Source organism: Pseudophryne corroboree, chromosome 6, assembly GCF_028390025.1.
Source record: "Pseudophryne corroboree isolate aPseCor3 chromosome 6, aPseCor3.hap2, whole genome shotgun sequence".
Lineage (NCBI taxonomy): Eukaryota > Metazoa > Chordata > Amphibia > Anura > Myobatrachidae > Pseudophryne > Pseudophryne corroboree.
The window spans coordinates 161,841,637-161,865,500 of NC_086449.1; the positions used below are offsets into that span (position 1 = coordinate 161,841,637).

Genomic DNA, 23,864 nt, shown 5'->3' on the forward strand with positions numbered 1-23,864 from the left:
TGAATATTAGATTCCAGGATCTGCCCAGTGGGCGTTTTTGATTTGTCGCATCAGATGCGACAATGTCAGGGAAAGCCCAGCCTGGTGTAGTCACATCTGATGCGACCATGCCAGACAAGTGGTTAAGTAGTGCAAGTAAATGGTCATGACTTTATACTATAAGATAGCGGCTATACTAATGTACTATATACAGTGGAAGATGGTTCAGGCATGATCATCAGAAGCAGAGCCAGCAACAGGAATTATGAGGCCCGGTACACCCATGTTTTGGGGGCCCCTTATCCCTGGTACCTGGTGGGCACATGAGAGTCTTAACTACTGTATATGGTGGTTTCTCTGCAACAGGGAACCTCTGAAGAAATTGTTCCATTATTCATGTAAGAGATCACATTCTTCTTCTTTTGTAAATAATATGGTTCAGAAGAAACCTGTTTGCGTAAGAATATAACCAATTTCATCATCAAGCTTGCTGCATGATTCAACCAGATAATACATAGTAACAGAGATTCAACCAGATAATACATAGTAACAAGTTTTTGTTCAGGGCAAAATGTGAACTTTCCTGATCAAACAATTGTATATTGTTACACTGTATTAACTAATTTGGTACCATTTGTATCAGAAATGTTTCTTTAGAATGAATATTACTGTCCCTGAGCCTTTTAATCCTGCCAGTTGTGTATAATCTCCAGCCACTTACCCCCAGTTCTCTTCAGCTTCATCCTTCTTTTTGTCTCTCCAGTCCCCCAGTGTCTCTCCATCTCTATCCCCCTTTATTTCTCCATCACCCTGGTGTCTCTCCAGCTCCAGCCTTCTCTGTCTCTCCAGCCCCCTTTTGTCTCTCCATCTCTCCAGCCTCCCAGTGTCTCTCCAACTCTCGTTTGTCTCTCCAATCCACTAGTGTCTCACCAGATCCAGCCCACGCATCTGTCTGGTCCTAGCCCACAGTCACTAACCTTCTTCAGTGTCTTCTGGTTGCTCCTCTTCATGCTTTTCAGTGGTGGGGTGTGATGTCATGACGTTATGTGCACTGTGCCACAATAAATAAATACAATTTTATCACACCATCCACCAACAGTACCAAAAAATTAAGTAACAATGGCACCCCCCCCAGACCCCTTACATGCCTGCACCATCCTGATCACTGCAGTGGCTCACGCAGTAATTAGATATGTATTTATCTGTGGGCCCCCTTGAACCTCAGGGCCTGGTACAGCTGTGCCCCTTGTATCTCCCTGTGACCAAGCCTGATCAGAAGCAGCTGCCAATTATTCCTGTCTTCAATGCAGGGGTTGAGCACATGGGTTATATATCCAGATCTATCTCTGCTGCATTTAAGTGAACACAACTTTACTGTACACTGCCTAACCTGCCCAACCTCTACTTACCCCCATTCTCCTTTCTAAGCATAGGGGTTCCTTAGTGTAAGATGAGATCGTTCCTGAAGATGGACAAACCCGTAAAACTTTTTTGCGTGTATGTGTGGTATGAAAATGCATATTTTATGGAAAAAAAACTCTACATGATTTCCATGATCTCTAGTTACTGACCAGGTTTCTGGTGTATTGGATGAGATAGAACATTAACCACTTAACTGACGATTTATTTCGCCGAAAACCGCTCTGAAATTGTTGTGTTTTGTTATGAGTGAATTAGGTGAAGAACATGAATTTAACCCTATCCCAAATGATTTTAGTTAAAACATCGATCGGAAACATTGCGACCATCGGTACATCGCGACCATCGCGGCTTTTATTTTGAAAGCCGGGACAGCCTGCAGGTATGCGGGGGGGTCAGGGGGTGGCTTGGGAGGATTAATTTACTCTCCCCAGCTGCTGCCATTGTCTGCAGCCGCTGGAGCGGGTGGATCCTGCCGTTCTGACCGATCAGCAGTGATCGGCAGCACGGCAGACACAGGGGGAGAGTGCAGGGAGGCAGAGGGACCTACCGGTCACTCTGACAGCAGCAGCGGAGGGAAGTTTATCTTCCCTGCCGCTGCTAACACTCTCTATCTGACTGGTCGCATCCTGTGCGACCAGGTCAGATAGAGCACTTGATGGTGTGGACGCATCTGATGCGACCATGCCAGGCAAGTGGTTAAAGGACTAAAATGAGGTCCGCTGAGTGATTCATTAAAAAAAGAAGAAGAAGAAGGAAACAGATGTTTTTCCTTGGGGATATATAGTAAAACCATATTGTGAACCCCAATACTTTTAGAGTTTTTATCAATTTCACTTCACTTTTCAGCTCACACGTACTACTTGTTGTGCAATGAGAACAAAAAACAATGGAACCATTATACAGTATATTTTTGCACAGGAGATTTCATATCTATGTTTAATAAGATAAAAGCCACATTGCGTCTTTTTATTGTTCAAGAGGTGGACTCAATCCAAAACAAAATTTGGAAGTTGGCACGATTGTCCCTTCTTGAGTATATAAAGGAGGTCAGAACAGGGGTCTGTACCTTCTGCTTCACTCTCAGCTTCCTTCCCTGGAGAAACAGAGAAAATGAAAACCTTGGTATGTACAGTATTACTGCTTTCAGCTGAAATAGCTACTTATAATAACTAATAGTCTAATGGACAACATAAATAACCCAGAGTTTACTGATAAGCTGTAATATGTGTAATGGTGGTTCTGGAATAGATGGCGATACATAGGTTACCTGCTGCCTGTGATAGGCTATGAATGTGTCACTAGGTCTGTAGGGTACAGTATACAGATGGAGCCCTGCTCATCTATCCCTTTAATAGGATTAACTGAGCCAGTGCTGTCGGACTTAATCCCCTGCTGTAATAACTGAATCCCCTGCTGTATTGTTCTCTGTACTGTACTGCAGCTGCGAACAATAGATGAAAGGCTTATGCTAATAAACCTTGGTGCACCTAGGTGCAGCCGAGAAGTCTAGATGAGCGAGGCTCCAACTGTATGTACCTGGGATGGGGTGTAAAGCAATATATAAAATATAAGTGTGCAAATTCTAGGATTGTTTAGAGGCAAGATAATATACCTATAGTAGGGATTTATTTATCATATAGCTATAAAAGGACTTTAATTATCATATAGCTATAGCAAGACTTTAATTACCATATAGCGACAGCATGGCTTTATTTATCATACAGCAATAGGAGGGCATTATTTACCATAGAGCAATAACAGGACTTTATATATCATAGAGCAATAACAGGGCTATATTTACCATAGAGCAATAACAGGGCTTTATATATCATAGATCAATAACAGGGCTATATTTACCATAGAGCAATAACAGGGCTATATTTACCATAGAGCAATAACAGGGCTATATTTACCATAAAGCAATAGCAGGGCTTTATTTGCCATAGAGCAATAGCAGTGCTATATTTACCATAGAGTGATAGCAGCGCTTTATATATCATAGAGCAATAGCAGGGCTTTATTTACCATAGACAATAGCAGGGCTTTATATACCATAGAGTGATAGCAGGGCTTTATATATTATAGAGCAATTACAGGGCTTTATTTACCATAGACAATAGCAGTGCTATATTTATCATACAGCAATCGCAGGGCTATACAGTATTTACCATAGAGCAATAACAGTGCTTTATTTACCATAGACAATAGACAAAAGCAGTGCTATATTTACAATATAGCAATCGCAGGGATATACAGTATTTACCATAGAGCAATAACAGGGCTTTATTTACCATAGACAATAGCAGTGCTATATTTACCATAGAGCAATAGCAGGGCATTATTTGCCATAGACAATAGCAGGGCTTTATTTACCATAGAGCAATAGCAGGGCATTATTTACCATAGAGCAATAGCAGGGCATTATTTACCATAGAGCAATAGCAGGGCTTTATTTACCATAGACAATAGCAGTGCTATATTTATCATACAGCAATCGCAGGGCTATACAGTATTTACCATAGAGCAATAACAGTGCTTTATTTACCATAGACAATAGCAGTGCTATATTTACCATAGAGCAATAGCAGGGCATTATTTGCCATAGAGCAATAGCAGGGCTTTATTTACCATAGAGCAATAGCAGGGCATTATTTACCATAGAGCAATAGCAGGGCTTTATTTACCATAGACAATAGCAGTGCTATATTTATCATACAGCAATCGCAGGGCTATACAGTATTTACCATAGAGCAATAACAGTGCTTTATTTACCATAGACAATAGCAGTGCTATATTTACCATAGAGTAATAGCAGGGCATTATTTGCCATAGAGCAATAGCAGGGCTTTATTTACCATAGAGCAATAGCAGGGCATTATTTACCATAGAGCAATAGCAGGGCTTTATTTACCATAGACAATAGCAGTGCTATATTTATCATACAGCAATCGCAGGGCTATACAGTATTTACCATAGAGCAATAACAGTGCTTTATTTACCATAGACAATAGCAGTGCTGTATTTACCATAGAGCAATGGCAGGGCTTTATTTACCATAGAGCAATAGCAATGCTATATTTACCATAGAGCAATAGCAGGGCATTATTTGCCATAGAGCAATAGCAGGGCTTTATTTACCATAGAGCAATAGCAGGGCATTATTTACCATAGAGCAATAGCAGGGCATTATTTACCATAGAGCAATAGCAGGGCTTTTTTTTTCCATACAGCAATAGCATACAGTTAGCAGAAATTAAGGATGCCTCCTGCCGCCATGTTCCGCATTGCGGCGGCAGCATGTGACGTTACGCAGCTGCCATGATAACGCCCCCAATACGCCCCCGTTCACACCGCACCGCTCCCCCATTTGCTGGCCACCGCCCCCGCAACGCTCCATCTCCTCCCTGGAAATGGGGCGTTGCCTGCCCTGCCCCGCCTCTACCTGATTGACAGGCAGAGGCGATCGCACTTTCTGCCCCCCCTGCACAGAAAATGCGGGCTCTTGCGCAGGACAGAGGCTGCACATGCTCCCGCATCTTTTTCTATTTTTTTGCGGTTGGATCGCACACTACAATCCTACAGTACCTGAATTAGCCCCATAGAGCAATAGCAGGGCTTTAATTACCATATAGTTATATAAGGGCTTTATTTGACGTATAGCTTTAACAGCGTTTTACCAATTTTTACCAACCACCAATTTACCTAGTAAAAGCAATGCAGGAGAAGTAGCTGTATAGAATGCACATAAGTTGGAAAGGGCAGCATCAAATTTAAATGCAACATTGAGATGAAGGTGGTAGGAGTTTTAGGATGGAAGGTTGAAATGATAAAATTTTTAATTTATTAAGTGATACAATTATTTGACTGTGATCTTTATATTCCAGGTGATCATCGCTGCTCTCTTAGGGACGCTACTTGCTGACGATGTAAGGGTCCATTTACACTTCCTACATTATTCTCTAAACCTGCTGTTGATTGCTCACAGTGTATATTAACATCACATAATGAAAGAAAGGGAAACAATTGGGAAGATGGCGCTTGATCTCTCTTGTCCCTAGGGAACAGTTGCATATGACGGCCTTGTTTCTGCTTGTTTCCAAAGAAAGCAGACCAGTTGTGTGTCTTCTAGTTACTGTACGTGCCTTCAGTCACTGTACTCCTGCCAGATAACGCTAGGCTGGCTCTGATAGGAATACTTTCTATGTTTTGGTTTGATTAGCCAGTAGATAATGTGTAATATTTTTCCACAGAATATAGATATTGGCAATGAGGGAAATGATGGTGACAATGTGCATCAGACTGTGAACATCAACAATCAGGAACATGTGGCCAACATAAACAGCCTCAATGGCTGGAACTCCTGGAACTCCATCTGTGACTATGGAAGAGTGAGTACCTCAAGCAAACTTTCACTTTCTGATACTAGAATGACGACAGTTGGGATTATTTATCCTTAGTCTCTATTATCCCATGTCTGCACTTCAGATTGTAGGTCAGAAGTTCAAATCTCAATTGCCTGCTTATGGACCTCTGGATTTATGTGTCTCACCATTCCTTCTGTCCCAGCCCATATATGTGTTGTCACATAATACAGGGGCAAGCAGAGGATTACCCATGTAAAATATATATTATGACAACTATGAAAGGGGCAATCATATGATGATTTGAATGGGAAACATTCCACCCGTACCTGAATTTTATAAAATGCCACATTATACATATGATACCATGGATCGGATATTTATTAAAGCTTGAAGAAACCTAAAGTGGAGAGAGATAAAGTACCAACCAATCAGCTTCTAATTGTCATTTTACAGGCTGTGTTTGAAAAAAAAAGAGAGAGATGAGCTGATTGGTTGGTACATTATCTCTCACCAATGTATCTCTCTCCAAGCCTTGATATATCTTCCCATCTAATCAAATTATATTTACGATAAACACACAAGTATGGTATATAAGAATTCTGCCCTAATATAGTCTGCAAACTATATAATACAATGAATAGTTGCTTTAAACAGAATGTTCTGCATCCCCATCTGGTTGCCATAAGTGGTACTGTAGAATTTATTTATTCATTCATTCATTCATTCATTCATTCATTCATGATACCATTCTGGAGGAGCTAATTTTCTTTTATATACAGACAGCTTGATGATGAGCAGTTCGCTGTCTCTGTGTCTAGCACGCCATTCACCCCTTGCTGCGTCATTTCATTCTGTTAAGCAAATGAGTACACAGCTTGTGTTACTATCAGGAAAATGCCCTGCATTTAAGAGAGAACCTACTGTAGTCGTGCCATAAAGAATCGTTCTTCATCTGTACAGTAGTTACATAATACAACTACTGTAGCTTGATGAAGAGTGAGAATGTTAATCAGGTTTAACCTATTATTAAGCTGTGTACACATCTTCCTGATCACTTGGCTGATCTGACTGAACGCTCCCGTTCAGTAGACCCCCTTACTAGAAATACTGTAGCTCAGTGTGTACATTCTTCTATGAGATCAGGAGGTTGGCAGTATAAATAGTAAGCAGCACGTAAGATGTGACCTCTGACAGGTGCAGGAGCGTTTTAAGACATTCATTGGCTAACACTACTGCATACACACTTATACAATTATTGGGCCGATATTGGGTGATTGGTCCAACGATTGTATAGGTGAGTATAATGCATTATATGTACTTTCTTGCTGATCCAGAAGAAGGTAAAAAATTATAACAATTATAGCTGGAAATATTGCATATAATAATTGGTTTTCTTTTATTCAGTTGCTCATTAATTAATTAATTAATGTATTTCATTCATTCATTCATTCATTCATTCATCCTCCTTGCCCAACACTCCTGTGTAACAGAAAAAATATGCTTATTGATAAAACTGAAAGGCTGTAAGTAAGTCGTGTGACTAACAAATTAAATATCACATTCAGAATTATGACATCCTATATAGTAGAAGTCTATCGCTGCTCCTCACCTCTATAGCGGAATTCAAGTGTTTTGCACACTAGCGACCACTAGATGGCACCCAATATAGAAATTTAAGTGATGCTCTATTTAGGCAGGCACAGTAGACGGCACTGATATTACTGTTATGTTGTTCCGTCATTTTGATGGGCTGGTAACTTGTACTGAAATAATGTGAGTGTCAGTTTATGTTTTTTTGTATGTTTTAAAGGGTGTTTTTGCAACACAACTGTTCGGAAAGAAGAAATGTGTAGTGACAAAGTTAGACAAAACTGTCTTCCCCAGCCTGGAGGTCCTGTCCAAACAGAAACTGGTAAGGAGTTTAATTATTACGATTTGTAGCACTGCTAATAGAAATACTGGGACAAGGGATCTGAGCCTGCTCTCAACAAAGAAATAGTAGTGTTTCATAGCGTCACTGATGACATCATGGTATTATACAGAATAATGGGGCAGATGTATTAAGCCTGGAGAATTGAAAATTCAGTGATAACTAAGTGGAAGGTGATAACACACCAGCCAATCATTACAGGTTTAAAAAATGACAGGAGCTGATTGGCTGGTGCGTTATCACCTTCCACTTATCACTTCTTTATCAATTCTCCAGGCTTAATACATCTGCCCCAATGTATGACATAGTGCCCAATATTTGTGGTTATGACCAGTTTAAGAACTCAGCAGCCATTCATGGAACAGAGTGCCTCTTAAAATAAGGCTCAACCCAAAGATGGCTAATCATTAGCAAGTGCATGGCGCCCCTTGATAAATATATATAGTAAGTTTATATAGTAAATACCGCTAGTGCATGCATGATAATGTAACAGATTGATAACAGCAATGCGCTGTAGAAAATAAACCATAGTCCTGTGCAGTAAAATGTAACATACTGCATTACTGCATGTATAATGTATAATTCAAGTGCACAATCTGGAACCTGATCACTAGAGGGGGTTGGGTCTCCAGACAGTGGGGCCCACAAGGGGTTTCCCCTTTACCACTGTGGGCCTGTGAGGTTGCCAATGGTGTGGAAATGGTGTGGAAGTGGCAGTTGTGATTAAAGTAGGAAATTATAATTTGGTGTAATAAGGGACATCAAGAAGAAAACAAGAAGACCCAGAGTTACTGGGAGTAGGAATTCCTTAAATGTAGCTATGTATACTTTTACATTTATAGTGTATGTATTACTCAATAAATCCAATCTCTCTTCATATTTAGCTCCCCCGTGCACAACCTCTGTTCAAGTATACCATCAGTAATCAGGTTCCCATTGCAAACATCGGCATATACGGAGTACACGTAGAGGCCCTGTGCCGGGGAATACCTTCCTACTCTGGTGATGTCATCCAAGGTGAGGATTACAATAAAATAATTGGGTGATTTTGGGGATATCTCTTTGAAGCTAAATTATGACCATTGCATTTATAATTTGCATCCAACTATAGCAACTTAAAAACTATATGCATTAAAGTAGTTACACTAGCCTGTTTTCATTACTTGACTTTCACTGGAAATATTTTTTTTAAATTCCTAATAGGTTATTATTTTTAAATGCAAATTTGGCACTATAATATACACAAGTACTATAATATACACAAGTACACACGTACTATAATATACACAAGTATGCAAGTACTATAACATACACAGTACTTTAATATACACAAGTACACAAATACTATAATATACACAAGCACTATAATATACATAAGTACGTACTATAATATACACAAGTACAGGTTGAGTATCCCATATCGAAATATTCCGAAATACGGAATATTCCGAAATACGGACTTTTTTGAGTGAGAGTGATATAGTGAAAGCTTTGTTTTTTGATGGCTCAATGTACACAAACTTTGTTTAATACACAATGTTATTAAAAACATTGTATTAAATGACCTGTGTGTATAAGGTGTATGTGAAACATAAATGAATTGTGTGAATGTACACACACTTTGTTTAATGCACAAAGTTATCAAAAATATTGGCTAAAACTACCTTCAGGCTGTGTGTATAAGTTGTATATGAAACATAAATGCATTCTCTGCTTAGATTTAGGTAATATCACCATGATATATCATTATGGTATGCAATTATTCCAAAATACGGAAAAATCCGATATCCAAAATACCTCTGGTCCCAAGCATTTTGGATAAGGGATACTCAACCTGTACTATAATGTACACAAGTACTATAATATACACAAGTACTATAATGAACACAAGTACACAAGTACTGTAATATACACAAGTACTATAATGTACACAAGTACTATAATGTACACAAGTAATATAATATACACAAGTACACAAGTACTATAATATACACAATAAAATGAAAACACTGCCAAATGCCATTGCCTAAACCCCAGGTTTTCAAACTCGGTCCTCAGGACCCCACACGGTCCATGTTTTGCAGGTCACCTGTAGATTTTTAAAATGTGACAGTTGGTGATACACAGTGCAGCTGCTGGGTGACATGGAAAACGTGAACCGTGTGGGGTCCTGAGGACCGAGTTTGAGAACCACTGGCCTAAACCATATACATTTGAATTGATAAAGTCTGAGCCTGGGGTAGAGTTCATTATGAATAATAATAATAATAATAATAATTACTACAATAAATACACATGGTTTGAATTAAAGGCTAAATTTGAATTACAAGGAACTGGAAGCTTTGAATTCATCCAGCTAAGGCTATGAAAGTGTTAACAACATTATGAGATCAAAGTTTGATCATAAAGGGGCTGTGTGATGAAGCTGGTGTTCATTGAAACATTGTATAATGCATTATTTGCAATCCGTTCCGTTTTAACACAGACATTTCCAGATTGCTTAGTATAGAGGGAAAACGTATAAAACATGAAAGTAATGGAAACATTATTAAATGAGGGAGCTGTGGAATCTCTCAAATCCAGCAATTTACAAGATCCCAAACAACATGGATTTACCGGGGTCAAATCATGTCAAACAATCTTATTGACTATTGTGATTGGGTGACTAAAGTAATAGATCAAGGGGTGCTGTGGATGTGGCATATCTAGACTTTAGTAAGGCTTTAGATAACCACACTGCAGGCTGCTATATAAACTGGAAACATTGGAATTGGATTCTTGGACAGTTGAATTTATAAGATCTTTGTTGCAGGAGAGGAACAGAAAATTCTAGTAAATTGAATGCATTCACAGGAGGGAAATGTTGCCACTGGAGTACCCCAGAGATCTGTACTTGGGCCAGTGCATTTTAATATCTTTGTTGGTGCGCATTGCAAACGGTTTTGAAGCTAAAGTATGACTTTTTGCAGATGACACAAAGGTATGCAACAGGATAGACACACCAGGAGGGGTAAAACAAATGATTGAGGCTCTAGGTAAACTAGAGTAATGGATAATAATGTTGCAACTACAGTTTAATGTAAAAAAAAAAATGCTAAATGATGCACTTGGGACTAAAAAAAACCAAAGGCTGCATATAGTATCAAGTGTACTATAATGGACACTACTGAGGAGGAAAGGGATCTAGGAATCACTATTTTAGGTGACTTGAAGACCGGGAAGCAATGTAACAAAGCAATGAGGAAGGCTAGTCAGATGTCTGGTTGCATGTGGAAAGGAATCAGTGGCAGGAAAGTAAGAAGTAAGAGGTCATTGGTACAGCCTCATCTAGAGTTCTGTGTTCAGTTCTGGAGGCCACATCTGCAAAAGGATATTAATACATTAGATACAGTACAAGGAAGAGCAACAAGAATGGTGCATGACTTACATCATAGAGCTTACCCAGAAAGACTAAAAGATCTTAATATGTATAGTTTGGAGCAGAGAAGGGAAAGGGTGATGCATGATAGAAACTTTCAAATATATCAAGGGTTTTAACAAGGTACAGAAGGGAAACATTCTTTAAAGGAAGAGAAGTACAAGAATACGAGGACATGCATTGAGACTGGAGGGAGGTAAGTTCAGTGGAAATTTAGGGAAAAATTACTTCACAGAAAGGGTAGTAGATAGGTGGAATAGCCTCCCAGCAGAGGTGGTTGAGGCTAAGACAGTAGGGCCATTTAAACACACTTTGGATAGGCATAAGAATATCCTTACAAAGACCTAAGGAACAAATAGGGCTAAAGTTGCCAAAAGGATAAAAGAAAAATGGGCGATTAAATGGGCCAAGAGCCACCAAATTCTATGTTTCTACATATGTATGTTTCTATGAATGAGATCAATAAAATGTACTGTTCTATAAGGGCAGGAAGCATTGCAATATTTGAATAGAAATTTAAATCTATACTGTATCTCCATGATTAGAAAAATATGAGCAAGTAGAACATGAGCAAAGTGCAACACATACTAATTATGATTATAATAATTATATGTTTTTTCTCTCTGTCCATCAGTGAATGAGTATTATGCAGGTTGTGATCCCAACAGCATCATCACTATTGGTGGCATCAGCTTCTGCTTTTAAACCAATCCTGAGAATCCTGCATTTGATACCAAGTTCTCCGCATCACAAATCTAAATTGTTCAGAATATGATTCTTGCCATTTTTTCATGCAAATAAACCATTTCTATAAAATGTTTGCTGTCCATTCATGTGTCTCTTATGAAAGGGATTACATAGCACTTACAAGGTGTAATGGTATATATATATATATATATATATATATATATTCTACACCAAAAACTTGTTATAACTAATATGTGTATTATTTCAATAAATATACTATGTTTTATATAGTTAGAAGGAGACACAGCTAGAGATGGTTTGACTAAGAGCAAAATAAGTTTCAAGCAATTGCTAATACAGTAGCATTGGCTAAATCATGCCTTGATTTCAATGTTATAGACATAGGAGCAGGTTTAGTTACCTGCAAGATTATCTTAAAACAGGGGCGCATTTACTAAGGAAGGGACCGGTGTGCAGTCTCCATCTGGGCCCTGTACTCTCTAGCCAGTGGCACAGTGAGTCTCTGAGTCTCATGTGCAGGTCTCTGGAAAAATGTTGCAGCGGCTATTTTTCAAGCTATTTTCCCTCTGGAAGTATAGAAAAGAAGCTTCTCTCCTATTTAGAGAGAAATGTAAAAAAAAGAAGTGATATCTGAAACAATAAAAAAGTATATATATCTCACAACCATCGATACCTGTTTTTATACTTTACCAAAAATCCACAAGAACAATGAAAAAACCCCAGGTAGACGAATGATGGCATGCACAGAATCAATAATGCCCAATTTGTCACATTATATTGATCACATCATGCAACCAATTGCAGTTAAAATTAAAACCCCTTGTAATACAAGAGATTCCCTTCAGATCATTAATCTCCTTAATGAACTAGTCTGGCAACCTGAATACATTTTGGTTACAGCAGATGATACCTCTTTATATATGGTTATTGATCACCAACAAGGCATACAAGCAGTAACTTATTTTTTGGAACAGGAAAACTTCCCTACTGGCCAGAAGGAATTTGTACTGAAAGGAACTGAATTAATCCTAACTAACATTTTTTTTTGGGTTCAGTGAGGAGAATTTCTTACAATTTAAAGGTACAGCCATGGGCACCACATTCACTCCAAGCTATGCAAACCTCTGGGAGAAATTTTCAGTGGGGCAGGGGCATGGCTTTGGAGTGGATCTGGTGACATGGGCCAGATATATAGACAATATTCTTTTTATCTGGAAGGGAGCTCAAACATCATTTGCCCAATTTTGTACCTACAATAAAAACATTCATTTGATTTTTGAGAGGAGTAACCAATCAGTACACTTTTTGGATCTGTTGATTTTCGTGGAAAACAACCAGGTATATACAAAATCCTACACCAAACCCTCTGACTGTAATGGACATATACAGGCAGACAGCAACCACCACAGAAATTGGGTCAGATCGGTGCACAATAGTTAATTCACTGGGATGAGAAGGAATTGCTCCCAACTGGAAGACTATCAAGAACAAGGAAGTAACTTACAGAAGCATTTCATAAGTAAAGATACAATCCGGTTTCGGTACAAGAAAAGTAAAAAAAAATATGCAAGGTGCGATAGGGAAGAAATTCTAAATTACAACCAAGAAAAGAACAAGGAAATAAGAAAAAGACTTTAGGGATACCTTTCATATCAAAGTTCAATAGCCAATATAAAGAATTATAAAAAAAATCATCAAAAAACATTAGGGGTTACTCCTTAAAGACACAGTAATAAAGGACTACATAGAAGAAAACCTTGATTTATATACAGAAGAGCTGATAACATCAAAAACCATGTAGTCAAAAGTGTTATACAAAACCAAACAATACCAGGAACCATAAAGTCAAAGGGTCTCTACAGATGTGGCACATGTGCCATGTGTAAAAACTGCAAAAGTACGGGGAATCATCTAACCAAATATAGATCTGTGCAGAAAAATAAAGAATATGATTTCAAAACCTTTATTACATGTCATAGTACCCATGTGGTGTGCTTACTCGAGTGTTCATGTAAGAAACAATATGTGGGAAGAACGGTACGGAAATTAAAAGAACATATGTCCGAACACCTCAGAAATATATACAAAAGGGACTTGTTACCCATAATGTCTCGGCCCACTTTAAACACACCCATAATTGTTATCCCCGACATCTGGACTCCTTTTGCGGTATCCAGAAAATAGATTGAAATTGGAGAAAAAATTATGTGGAAGAACAATTAGCAAAAATTGAAATGAATACCATTTTCCACCTTGGTACACTACACCCAGGTGGATTAAACCTTGACTTTGAAACCAAATGGTTTTTATAATACAGAAATATTTTCTCAACAGAATAATATTTTCCCTCAATTAGTTTATATATTTCTTGCATACCTAGGCAGAATAAATATACCTTTGTAAGGAACCATGAAAAATCAACAATAGCCAGGTAAAACATATGAAACCAACCATATATTTTAAGAGGTTCTATCCCCTTTATTCATATCCCCAATTTTGCATTTTGCATACCAATCAGAGAATTTAACGATGACAATGGGAATATTTCTCGGTATACAAATGTTGTTTCTATCTTCTGAAAAACCTTGCAGGAAACCTGATTCGTTTGTTAGTAAGTAGTAATATGAATGATTGTATATTCATATTAACATGAATGATTGTATATTTATATGTTAGAAAAGTGTTTAATGTAACCCGACTGGTCCGGTTCAGCAATGCCTGGTTATTTGACCCAGGACCAATCAAGTCCCGCACTGTGCGTTCCACTGACACCATTCCTGTTTGCGTTCCACGGATTCATGGTGCTTCTGGGTAGCAAACAGGGGCCGAGGAGGTCGTCAATAGTGGTCACTTCCGGCGGAAGTCTATGCGTTCCAGCATCATTGGAATGCATGGCATTTTTGGCACTAAATACTGCTTTTCAGCCCCCAAACCAATTCCCTTTTAACTTTTAGTTCTCAGAGACCCAGCGGCCACCTAGCCTTTAGCACCATTTTAAGTAGAGAAATCTATAAATGTAATTTTCTCCAGGTCACACTACCAAGCCTGTCCCCGCCCCCAATTAAGGGAGGGATCGCACACCAAGGATAATATCCAGGCCCAGAGTCCACAGCCACACAACTTGACAAAGACCTATTGGTCAAAACACGTCAGTGGTGAGACTGTGGTCCCTTCATTTATCCCTTGTTCGGACCAGAGTCCGCATGACTAAGGAGGAATGCTGTTCCTGACCAACTCCCTTTAAGGTCATGTAAAAAAGGTTTTTTATATCTGTAACTTCATTCGGGATTTTTTAAAACAAGGAAAGCAAATTACACATCTTAGATATATTTTATTTTATTGTAAATAAGATTGAATAAACTGAAAATGAAATAGACATGGTGATTAAGACCTATTTTACCCGCATATCACAAATTCGTGTATATATGAGGAGAGGTGAAACAGGTACTTACCAAAGAGGACCCCCAAAAGAAACCTTTATACGACTGAGAAAGCATTCAAATCTGTAAGTTTGGGTATGTTCCAATTCGTTTGATTTCATATAGTCTCTGTGGTGACCCCAAGAAGCATGGTGAAGTTGAAGAGGGAATACAAACCCCCAAGAAAGAAAGCTTTATAGGTGGAAGGCTTATCCCACCGTGTGAGTACTGTACGCCACCTGATAAATGTACTATAGTGGAGGTTCAGGATTTCTGATCACCCGTTACCTAGAACCGTATTCGATATTGAGGGGGTTCTTTACCCCTCTTTTAAGACGTATTACACTATTGTACCTTTTTCCTTTCATTTATATGTGAATCATCGTTGGGAGGAAAAGGACACATAGGACAATTACATCGTGTGGATCTTTAACTAAGAAAAACACTGAATACCGTCCCATTAACCGTATTAACATTTTGGACTTGTGAGCACTGATCATTACGTGCTACCCATTTGCATTTTCTGAGTTTTTTTTCTGTGTAAATACATTTACCACATATAGGCCTGCAGCTCCTGGTGTGCGCAGGCAGAGGCGTATCGTGGAGCCAAGGCTCCCGGAGCAAGCTCACGTCACGGCAACCCCCCTTCCCATACACACAAACACATAGTTCCCGACAGGAATAAAAGCACTGAACCCCACAGGGGGAAAAAACACAATAGCCTCCACAGGGGGGAAAAGAAAAGCACTCACACAATGTCCCCTACAGGGAAAAAAAATCACCTATATACTAGTGATGAGCGGGTTCGGTTTCTCCGAAACCGAACCCCCCCGAACTTCACCTTTTTCACACGGGTCCGAGGCAGGTTCGAACCTTCCCACCTTGCTCGGCTAACCCGAGCGCGCCCGAACGTCATCATCCCGCTGTCAGATTCTCGCGAGATTCGGATTCTATATAAGCAGCCGCACGTCGCCGCCATTTTCACTCGTGCATTGGAGATGATAGGGAGAGGACGTGGCTGGCGTCCTCTCCGTTTATTGTAGTAGTTGATTGGTTTACTTTATTTCTTATTTGTGGGGAGGATTGGGGAGCAGCTGTTAGGAGGAGTACAGTGCAGAGTTTTGCTGATAAGTGACCACCAGTTTTTATCCGTTCTCTGCCTGAAAAAAACGCTCCATACCATATCTGTGCTCAGTGTGCTGCATGATATATCTGTGCTGAGTGCTCACATTGCTTAATTGTGGGGACTGGGGAGCAGCTATAGCAGGAGTACAGTGCAGAGTTTTGCTGACAGTGACCACCAGTATACGTTGTCTGCCTGAAAAACACTCCATATCTGTGCTCACAGTGTGCTGCTTTATTGTGGGGACTGGGGACCACCAGTATAATTAATATTATATAGGAGTAGTACAGTGCAGAGTGCACTGCTGTACCTACCTCTGTGTCGTCACTCGTCATCCATTAAGTATACTATCCATCTGCATTGTATACCTGTGGTGCATTTTAGACTAGTTTAGCAGTTTGCTGACAGTGTCCACCAGTATACTATATATAGCAGTACGGTAGGCCACTGCTGTACCTAACTCTGTGTCGTCACTCGTCATCCATTAAGTATACTATCCATCTACATTCTATACCTGTGGTGCATTTTAGACAGTTTTGCAGTTTGCTGACAGTGTCCACCAGTATACTATATATAGCAGTACGGTAGGCCACTGCTGTGTACCTACCTGTGTGTCGTCACTCGTCAGTGCCGTAACTAGACATTTTAGCGCTGTGTGCAAGAAACAGCATCGGCGCCCCCCCCTACATAAAATAAAAATATAGGGATATAGCTTCATGGGAAAGGGGTGTGGCCACAAAATAATACCAATTCATATTACGCTGCACTGTAGTCCCCATTATTCAAATTACACCACACAGTAGCGCCACTACACCAGGTAGAGTCCCCTTTTTACACATTATGGCAGGCAGAGTACCTTTTTTACACATTACGGCAGCAGAGTTCCTCTTTACACATTACGGCAGGCAGAGTACCTTTTTTACACATTTTGGCAGGCACAGTCCCCTTTTACATGTGACGGCAGGCAGAGTCCCCTTTTTTACACATTATGGCAGGCAGAGTACTCCTTTTACACATTACGACAGACAGAGTCTCCTTTTTACACATTACGGCAGGCCAGGGGCATTAGTTCATATCAGATGCCCAGAGGCAAAAGAGACAAAGGTGCTGCCCTCCCCCGCACACATAGCCACATATATGCACACTGCCACATATATACATATACACAGCCACATATATTCACACACAACCACATATATGCACAGTGCACACAGTCACATATATATACACACACATACGTATATCTACACTCACACATACATATGTGTATGTATATATATATATATATATATATATATATATACACACCCACCAAGCCACATATAAACACAGCCACATGTACTCATATATACACAAAGATATTTGTGTACATACTAATCAGCCACATACATGCTCTATTTCTGCCCCGGCACTCTCCCGTCAGTTCCCTCTGTCCTCACCAGTGGCTCTTCATGCTGCTGGACCTGCGGGAGCCGGCGAGTCAGGAGGTGGGAGAGGGGCTGCAGGATCCGTTCAGCCAAAGCATCACAGAGCAGGAGCCGGGCAGCCTGCCTCTGCGTGCAGGAGCCGGCGCGTCAGGAGGTGGGAGTGGGGCTGCGGGATCCGTGCAGCCGAAGCATCACAAAGCGAGAGCCGGCGCGTCAGGAGGCGGAAGAAGGGTAGACAGAGAGGGGCTGCGGGATCCGGGGTTAGAAATCAAGAGCCAGGCAACCGGCGTGTAAGGGCAGGAGCCAGGCAGTGCGGGGCCAGGAGGCGGAAGCAGACAGCGGGGGTCAGGAGGCAGGCACATTGCCGGAAAACAACATCTCCCCTGAATGCTCGCGCCGTCCGGCGGCTTGTAATGAGTCAATCTGACTCATTACAATGCCGTAGACTCTGGGCCCCATGAGGGCGACTGCGCTGTGTGCCAGGCACACACGTAGTTACGGCCCTGTCACTCATCATCCATTAAGTATACTATCCATCTACATTCTATACCTGTGGTGCATTTTAGACAGTTTTGCAGTTTGCTGACAGTGTCCACCAGTATACTATATATAGCAGTACGGTAGGCCACTGCTGTGTACCTACCTCTGTGTCGTCACTCGTCATCCATTAAGTATATTATCCATCTACATTGTATACCTGTGGTGCATTTTAGACAGTTTTGCAGTTTGCTGACAGTGTCCACCAGTATACTCTATATAGCAGTACGGTAGGCCACTGCTGTGTAACTACCTCTGTGTTGTCACTCGTCATCCATTAAGTATACTATCCATCTACATTCTATACCTGTGGTGCATTTTAGACAGTTTTGCAGTTTGCTGACAGTGTCCACCAGTATACTATATATAGCAGTACGGTAGGCCACTGCTGTGTACCTACCTCTGTGTCATCACTCATCATCCATTAAGTATACTATCCATCTACATTCTATACCTGTGGTGCATTTTAGACAGTTTTGCAGTTTGCTGACAGTGTCATACCAGTATACTATATATAGCAGTACGGTAGGCCACTGCTGTGTACCTACCTCTGTGTCGTCACTCGTCATCCATTAAGTATACTATCCATTTGCACTGTATACCTGTGGTGCATTTTAGACTAGTTTAGCAGTTTGCTGACAGTGTCCACCAGTATACTATATATAGCAGTACGGTAGGCCATTGCTGTACCTACCTCTGTGTCGTCACTCGTCATCCATTAAGTATACTATTCATCTACATTCTATACCTGTGGTGCATTTTAGACAGTTTTGCAGTTTGCTGACAGTGTCCACCAGTATACTATATATAGCATACGGTAGGCCACTGCTGTGTACCTACCTCTGTGTCATCACTCGTCATCCATTAAGTATACTATCCCCCTACATTCTATACCTGTGGTGCATTTTAGACAGTTTTGCAGTTTGCTTACAGTGTCCACCAGTATACTATATATAGCAGTACGGTAGGCCAATGCTGTGTACCTACCACTGTGTCGTCACTCGTCATCCATTAAGTATACTATCCATCTACATTCTATACCTGTGGTGCATTTTAGACAGTTTTGCAGTTTGCTGACAGTGTCCACCAGTATAATATATATAGCAGTACGGTAGGCCACTGCTGTGTACTTACCTCTGTGTCGTCACTCGTCATCCATTAAGTATACTATCCATCTACATTGTATACCTGTGGTGCATTTTAGACAGTTTTGCAGTTTGCTGACAGTGTCCACTAGTATACTATATATAGCAGTACGGTAGGCCACTGCTGTGTACCTACCTCTGTGTCGTCACTCGTCATCCATTAAGTATACTATCCATCTACATTCTATACCTGTGGTGCATTTTAGACAGTTTTGCAGTTTGCTGACAGTGTCAAACCAGTATACTATATATAGCAGTACGGTAGGCCACTGCTGTGTACCTACCTCTGTGTCGTCACTCGTCATCCATTAAGTATATTATCCATCTACATTGTATAACGTTGGTGCATTTTAGACAGTTTTGCAGTTTGCTGACAGTGTCCACCAGTATACTATATATAGCAGTACGGTAGGCCATTGCTGTACCTACCTCTGTGTCGTCACTCGTCATCCATTAAGTATACTATTCATCTACATTCTATACCTGTGGTGCATTTTAGACAGTTTTGCAGTTTGCTGACAGTGTCCACCAGTATACTATATATAGCATACGGTAGGCCACTGCTGTGAACCTACCTCTGTGTCGTCACTCGTCATCCATTAAGTATACTATCCCTCTACATTCTATACCTGTGGTGCATTTTAGACAGTTTTGCAGCTTGCTTACAGTGTCCACCAGTATACTATATATAGCAGTACGGTAGGCCACTGCTGTGTACCTACCTCTGTGTCGTCACTCGTCATCCATTAAGTATACTATCCATCTACATTCTATACCTGTGGTGCATTTTAGACAGTTTTGCAGTTTGCTGACAGTGTCCACCAGTATAATATATATAGCAGTATGGTAGGCCACTGCTGTGTACCTACCTCTGTGTCGTCACTCGTCATCCATTAAGTATACTATCCATCTACATTGTATACCTGTGGTGCATTTTAGACAGTTTTGCAGTTTGCTGACAGTGTCCACTAGTATACTATATATAGCAGTACGGTAGGCCACTGCTGTGTACCTACCTCTGTGTCGTCACTCGTCATCCATTAAGTATACTATCCATCTACATTCTATACCTGTGGTGCATTTTAGACAGTTTTGCAGTTTGCTGACAGTGTCATACCAGTATACTATATATAGCAGTACGGTAGGCCACTGCTGTGTACCTACCTCTGTGCCGTCACTCGTCATCCATTAAGTATACTATCCATCTACATTGTATAACGTTGGTGCATTTTAGACAGTTTTGCAGTTTGCTGACAGTGTCCACCAGTATACTATATATAGCAGTACGGTAGGCCACTGCTGTGTACCTACCTCTGTGTCGTCACTCGTCATCCATTAAGTATACTATCCATCTACATTCTATACCTGTGGTGCATTTTAGACAGTTTTGCAGTTTGCTGACAGTGTCCACCAGTATACTACAGGTTGAGTATCCCTTATCCAAAATGCTTGGGACCAGAGGTATTTTGGATATCGGATTTTTCCGTATTTTGGAATAATTGCATACCATAATGAGATATCATGGTGATGGGACCTAAATCTAAGCACAGAATGCATTTATGTTACATATATACCTTATACACACAGCCTGAAGGAAGTTTTAGCCAATATTTTTTATAACTTTGTGCATTAAACAAAGTGTGTCTACATTCACACAATTCATTTATGTTTCATATACACCTTATATACACAGCCTGAAGGTCATTTAATACAGTATTTTTAATAATTTTGTGTATTAAACAAAGTTTGTGTACATTGAGCCATCAAAAAACAAAGGTTTCACTATCTCACTCTCACTCAAAAAAGTCCGTATTTCGGAATATTCCGTATTTCGGAATATTTGGATATGGGATACTCAACCTGTATATATAGCAGTACGGTAGGCCACTGCTGTGTACCTACCTCTGTGTCGTCACTCGTCATCCATTAAGTATACTATCCATCTACATTGTATACCTGTGGTGCATTTTAGACAGTTTTGCAGTTTGCTGACAGTGTCCACCAGTATACTCTATATATCAGTATGGTAGGCCACTGCTGTGTACCTACCTCTGTGTCGTCACTCGTCATCCATTAAGTATACTATCCATCTACATTGTATACCTGTGGTGCATTTTAGACAGTTTTGCAGTTTGCTGACAGTGTCCACCAGTATACTCTATATAGCAGTACGGTAGGCCACTGCTGTGTACCTACCTCTGTGTCGTCACTCGTCATCCATTAAGTATACTATCCATCTACATTGTATACCTGTGGTGCATTTTAGACAGTTTTGCAGTTTGCTGACAGTGTCCACCAGTATACTATATATAGCAGTACGGTAGGCCACTGCTGTGTACCTACCTCTGTGTCGTCACTCGTCATCCATTAAGTATACTATCCATCTACATTCTATACCTGTGGTGCATTTCAGACAGTTTTGAAGTTTGCTGACAGTGTCCACCAGTATACTATATATAGCAGTACGGTAGGCAACTGCTGTGTACCTACCTCTGTGTCATCACTCGTCATCCATTAAGTATACTATCCATCTACATTGTATAACTGTGGTGCATTTTAGACAGTTTTGCAGTTTGCTGACAGTGTCCACCAGTATACTATATATAGCAGTACGGTAGGCCACTGCTGTGTACCTACCTCTGTGTTGTCACTCGTCATCCATTAAGTATACTATCCATCTACATTCTATACCTGTGGTGCATTTTAGACAGTTTTGCAGTTTGCTGACAGTGTCCACCAGTATACTATATATAGCATTACGGTAGGCCACTGCTGTGTACCTACCTCTGTGTCGTCACTCGTCATCCATTAAGTATACTATCCATCTACATTCTATACCTGTGGTGCATTTTAGACAGTTTTGCAGTTTGCTGACAGTGTCCACCAGTATACTATATATAGCATTACGGTAGGCCACTGCTGTGTACCTACCTCTGTGTCGTCACTCGTCATCCATTAAGTATACTATCCATCTATATTGTATACCTGTGGTGCATTTTAGACAGTTTTGCAGTTTGCTGACAGTGTCCACCAGTATACTATATATAGCAGTACGGTAGGCCACTGCTGTGTACCTACCTCTGTGTCGTCACTCGTCATCCATTAAGTATACTATCCATCTACATTCTATACCTGTGGTGCATTTTAGTTTTGCGCAGTAAATATAGTAGTAGGCCATTGCTATTGGTACTGGCATATAATTCCACACATTAAAAAATGGAGAACAAAAATGTGGAGGTTAAAGGGAAAGATCAAGATCCACTTCCACCTCATGCTGAAGCTGCTGCCACTAGTCATGGCCGAGACGATGAAATGCCATCAACGTCGTCTCCTAAGGCCGATGCCCAATGTCATAGTAGAGAGCATGTAAAATCCAAAACACAAAAGTTCAGTAAAATGACCCAAAAATCCAAATTAAAAGCGTCTGAGGAGAAGCGTAAACTTGCCAATATGCCATTTACGACACGGAGTGGCAAGGAACGGCTGAGGCCCTGGCCTATGTTCATGGCTAGTGGTTCAGCTTCAAATGAGGATGGAAGCACTCATCCTCTCGCTAGAAAAAAAGAAAAGACTTAAGCTGGCAAAAGCACAGCAAAGAACTGTGCGTTCTTCAAAATCACAAATCACCAAGGAGAGTCCAATTGTGTCGGTTGCGATGCCTGACCTTCCCAACACTGGACGGGAAGAGCTTGCGCCTTCCACCATTTGCACGCCCCCTGCAAGTGCTGGAAAGAGCACCCGCAGTCCAGTTCCTGATAGTCAAATTGAAGATGTCACTGTTGAAGTACACCAGGATGAGGATATGGGTGTTGCTGGCGCTGGGGAGGAAATTGACAAGGAGGATTCTGATGGTGAGGTGGTTTGTTTAAGTCAGGCACCCGGGGAGACACCTGTTGTCCGTGGGAGGAATATGGCCCTTGACATGCCTGGTCAAAATACAAAAAAAAATCAGCTCTTCGGTGTGGAATTATTTAAACACAAATGCGGACAACAGGTGTCAAGCCGTGTGTTGCCTTTGTCAAGCTGTAATAAGTAGGGGTAAGGACGTTAACCACCTCGGAACATCCTCCCTTATACGTCACCTGCAGCGCATTCATCATAAGTCAGTGACAAGTTCAAAAACTTTGGGTGACAGCGGAAGCAGTCCACTGACCACTAAATCCCTTCCTCTTGTAACCAAGCTCCTGCAAACCACACCACCAACTCCCTCAGTGTCAATTTCCTTCTTACCCAGGAAAGCCAATAGTCCTGCAGGCCATGTCACTGTCAAGTCTGACGAGTCCTCTCCAGCCTGGGATTCCTCCGATGCATCCTTGAGTGTAACGCCTACTGCTGCTGGCGCTGCTGTTGTTGCTGCTGGGAGTCGATCGTCATCCCAGAGGGTAAGTCGGA

The 23,864-nt window shown here is 40.7% G+C and overlaps 1 protein-coding gene and 1 long non-coding RNA gene across 4 annotated transcripts in view; one reads left to right on the plus strand and one right to left on the minus strand.

The window, feature by feature from the left end:
* Window positions 1-2,323: 2,323 nt before the first annotated feature.
* The window catches only part of LOC134936803 (uncharacterized), a 298,887-nt gene continuing 277,346 nt past the window's right edge, over window positions 2,324-23,864 (minus strand). For 2 of the 3 annotated variants that reach the window (XR_010180549.1, XR_010180548.1), the window contains one exon: window positions 2,324-2,494. This is a non-coding gene — a long non-coding RNA (uncharacterized LOC134936803). Of the gene's footprint in view, window positions 2,495-9,139; window positions 11,056-23,864 lie in introns of those variants that run through there. The other variant, XR_010180550.1, reaches the window with a different exon arrangement.
* On the plus strand, window positions 2,462-11,910 carry LOC134936802 (gastrokine-1-like). Its single transcript, XM_063932064.1, has 6 exons — window positions 2,462-2,523; window positions 5,286-5,327; window positions 5,652-5,789; window positions 7,576-7,677; window positions 8,580-8,712; window positions 11,748-11,910. The coding sequence occupies exons 1-6, from the start codon at window positions 2,512-2,514 to the stop codon at window positions 11,816-11,818; spliced, it is 498 nt and encodes a 165-aa protein (XP_063788134.1). The 5' UTR covers window positions 2,462-2,511; the 3' UTR covers window positions 11,819-11,910.

Excerpts from the sequence above, each read along its gene's own strand:
- LOC134936802 (XM_063932064.1), top strand. Across the intron at positions 5,328-5,651 it reads GGACGCTACTTGCTGACGAT|AATATAGATATTGGCAATGA; the intron begins GTAAGGGTCCAT and ends ATTTTTCCACAG. Across the intron at positions 8,713-11,747 it reads CTCTGGTGATGTCATCCAAG|TGAATGAGTATTATGCAGGT; the intron begins GTGAGGATTACA and ends TCTGTCCATCAG.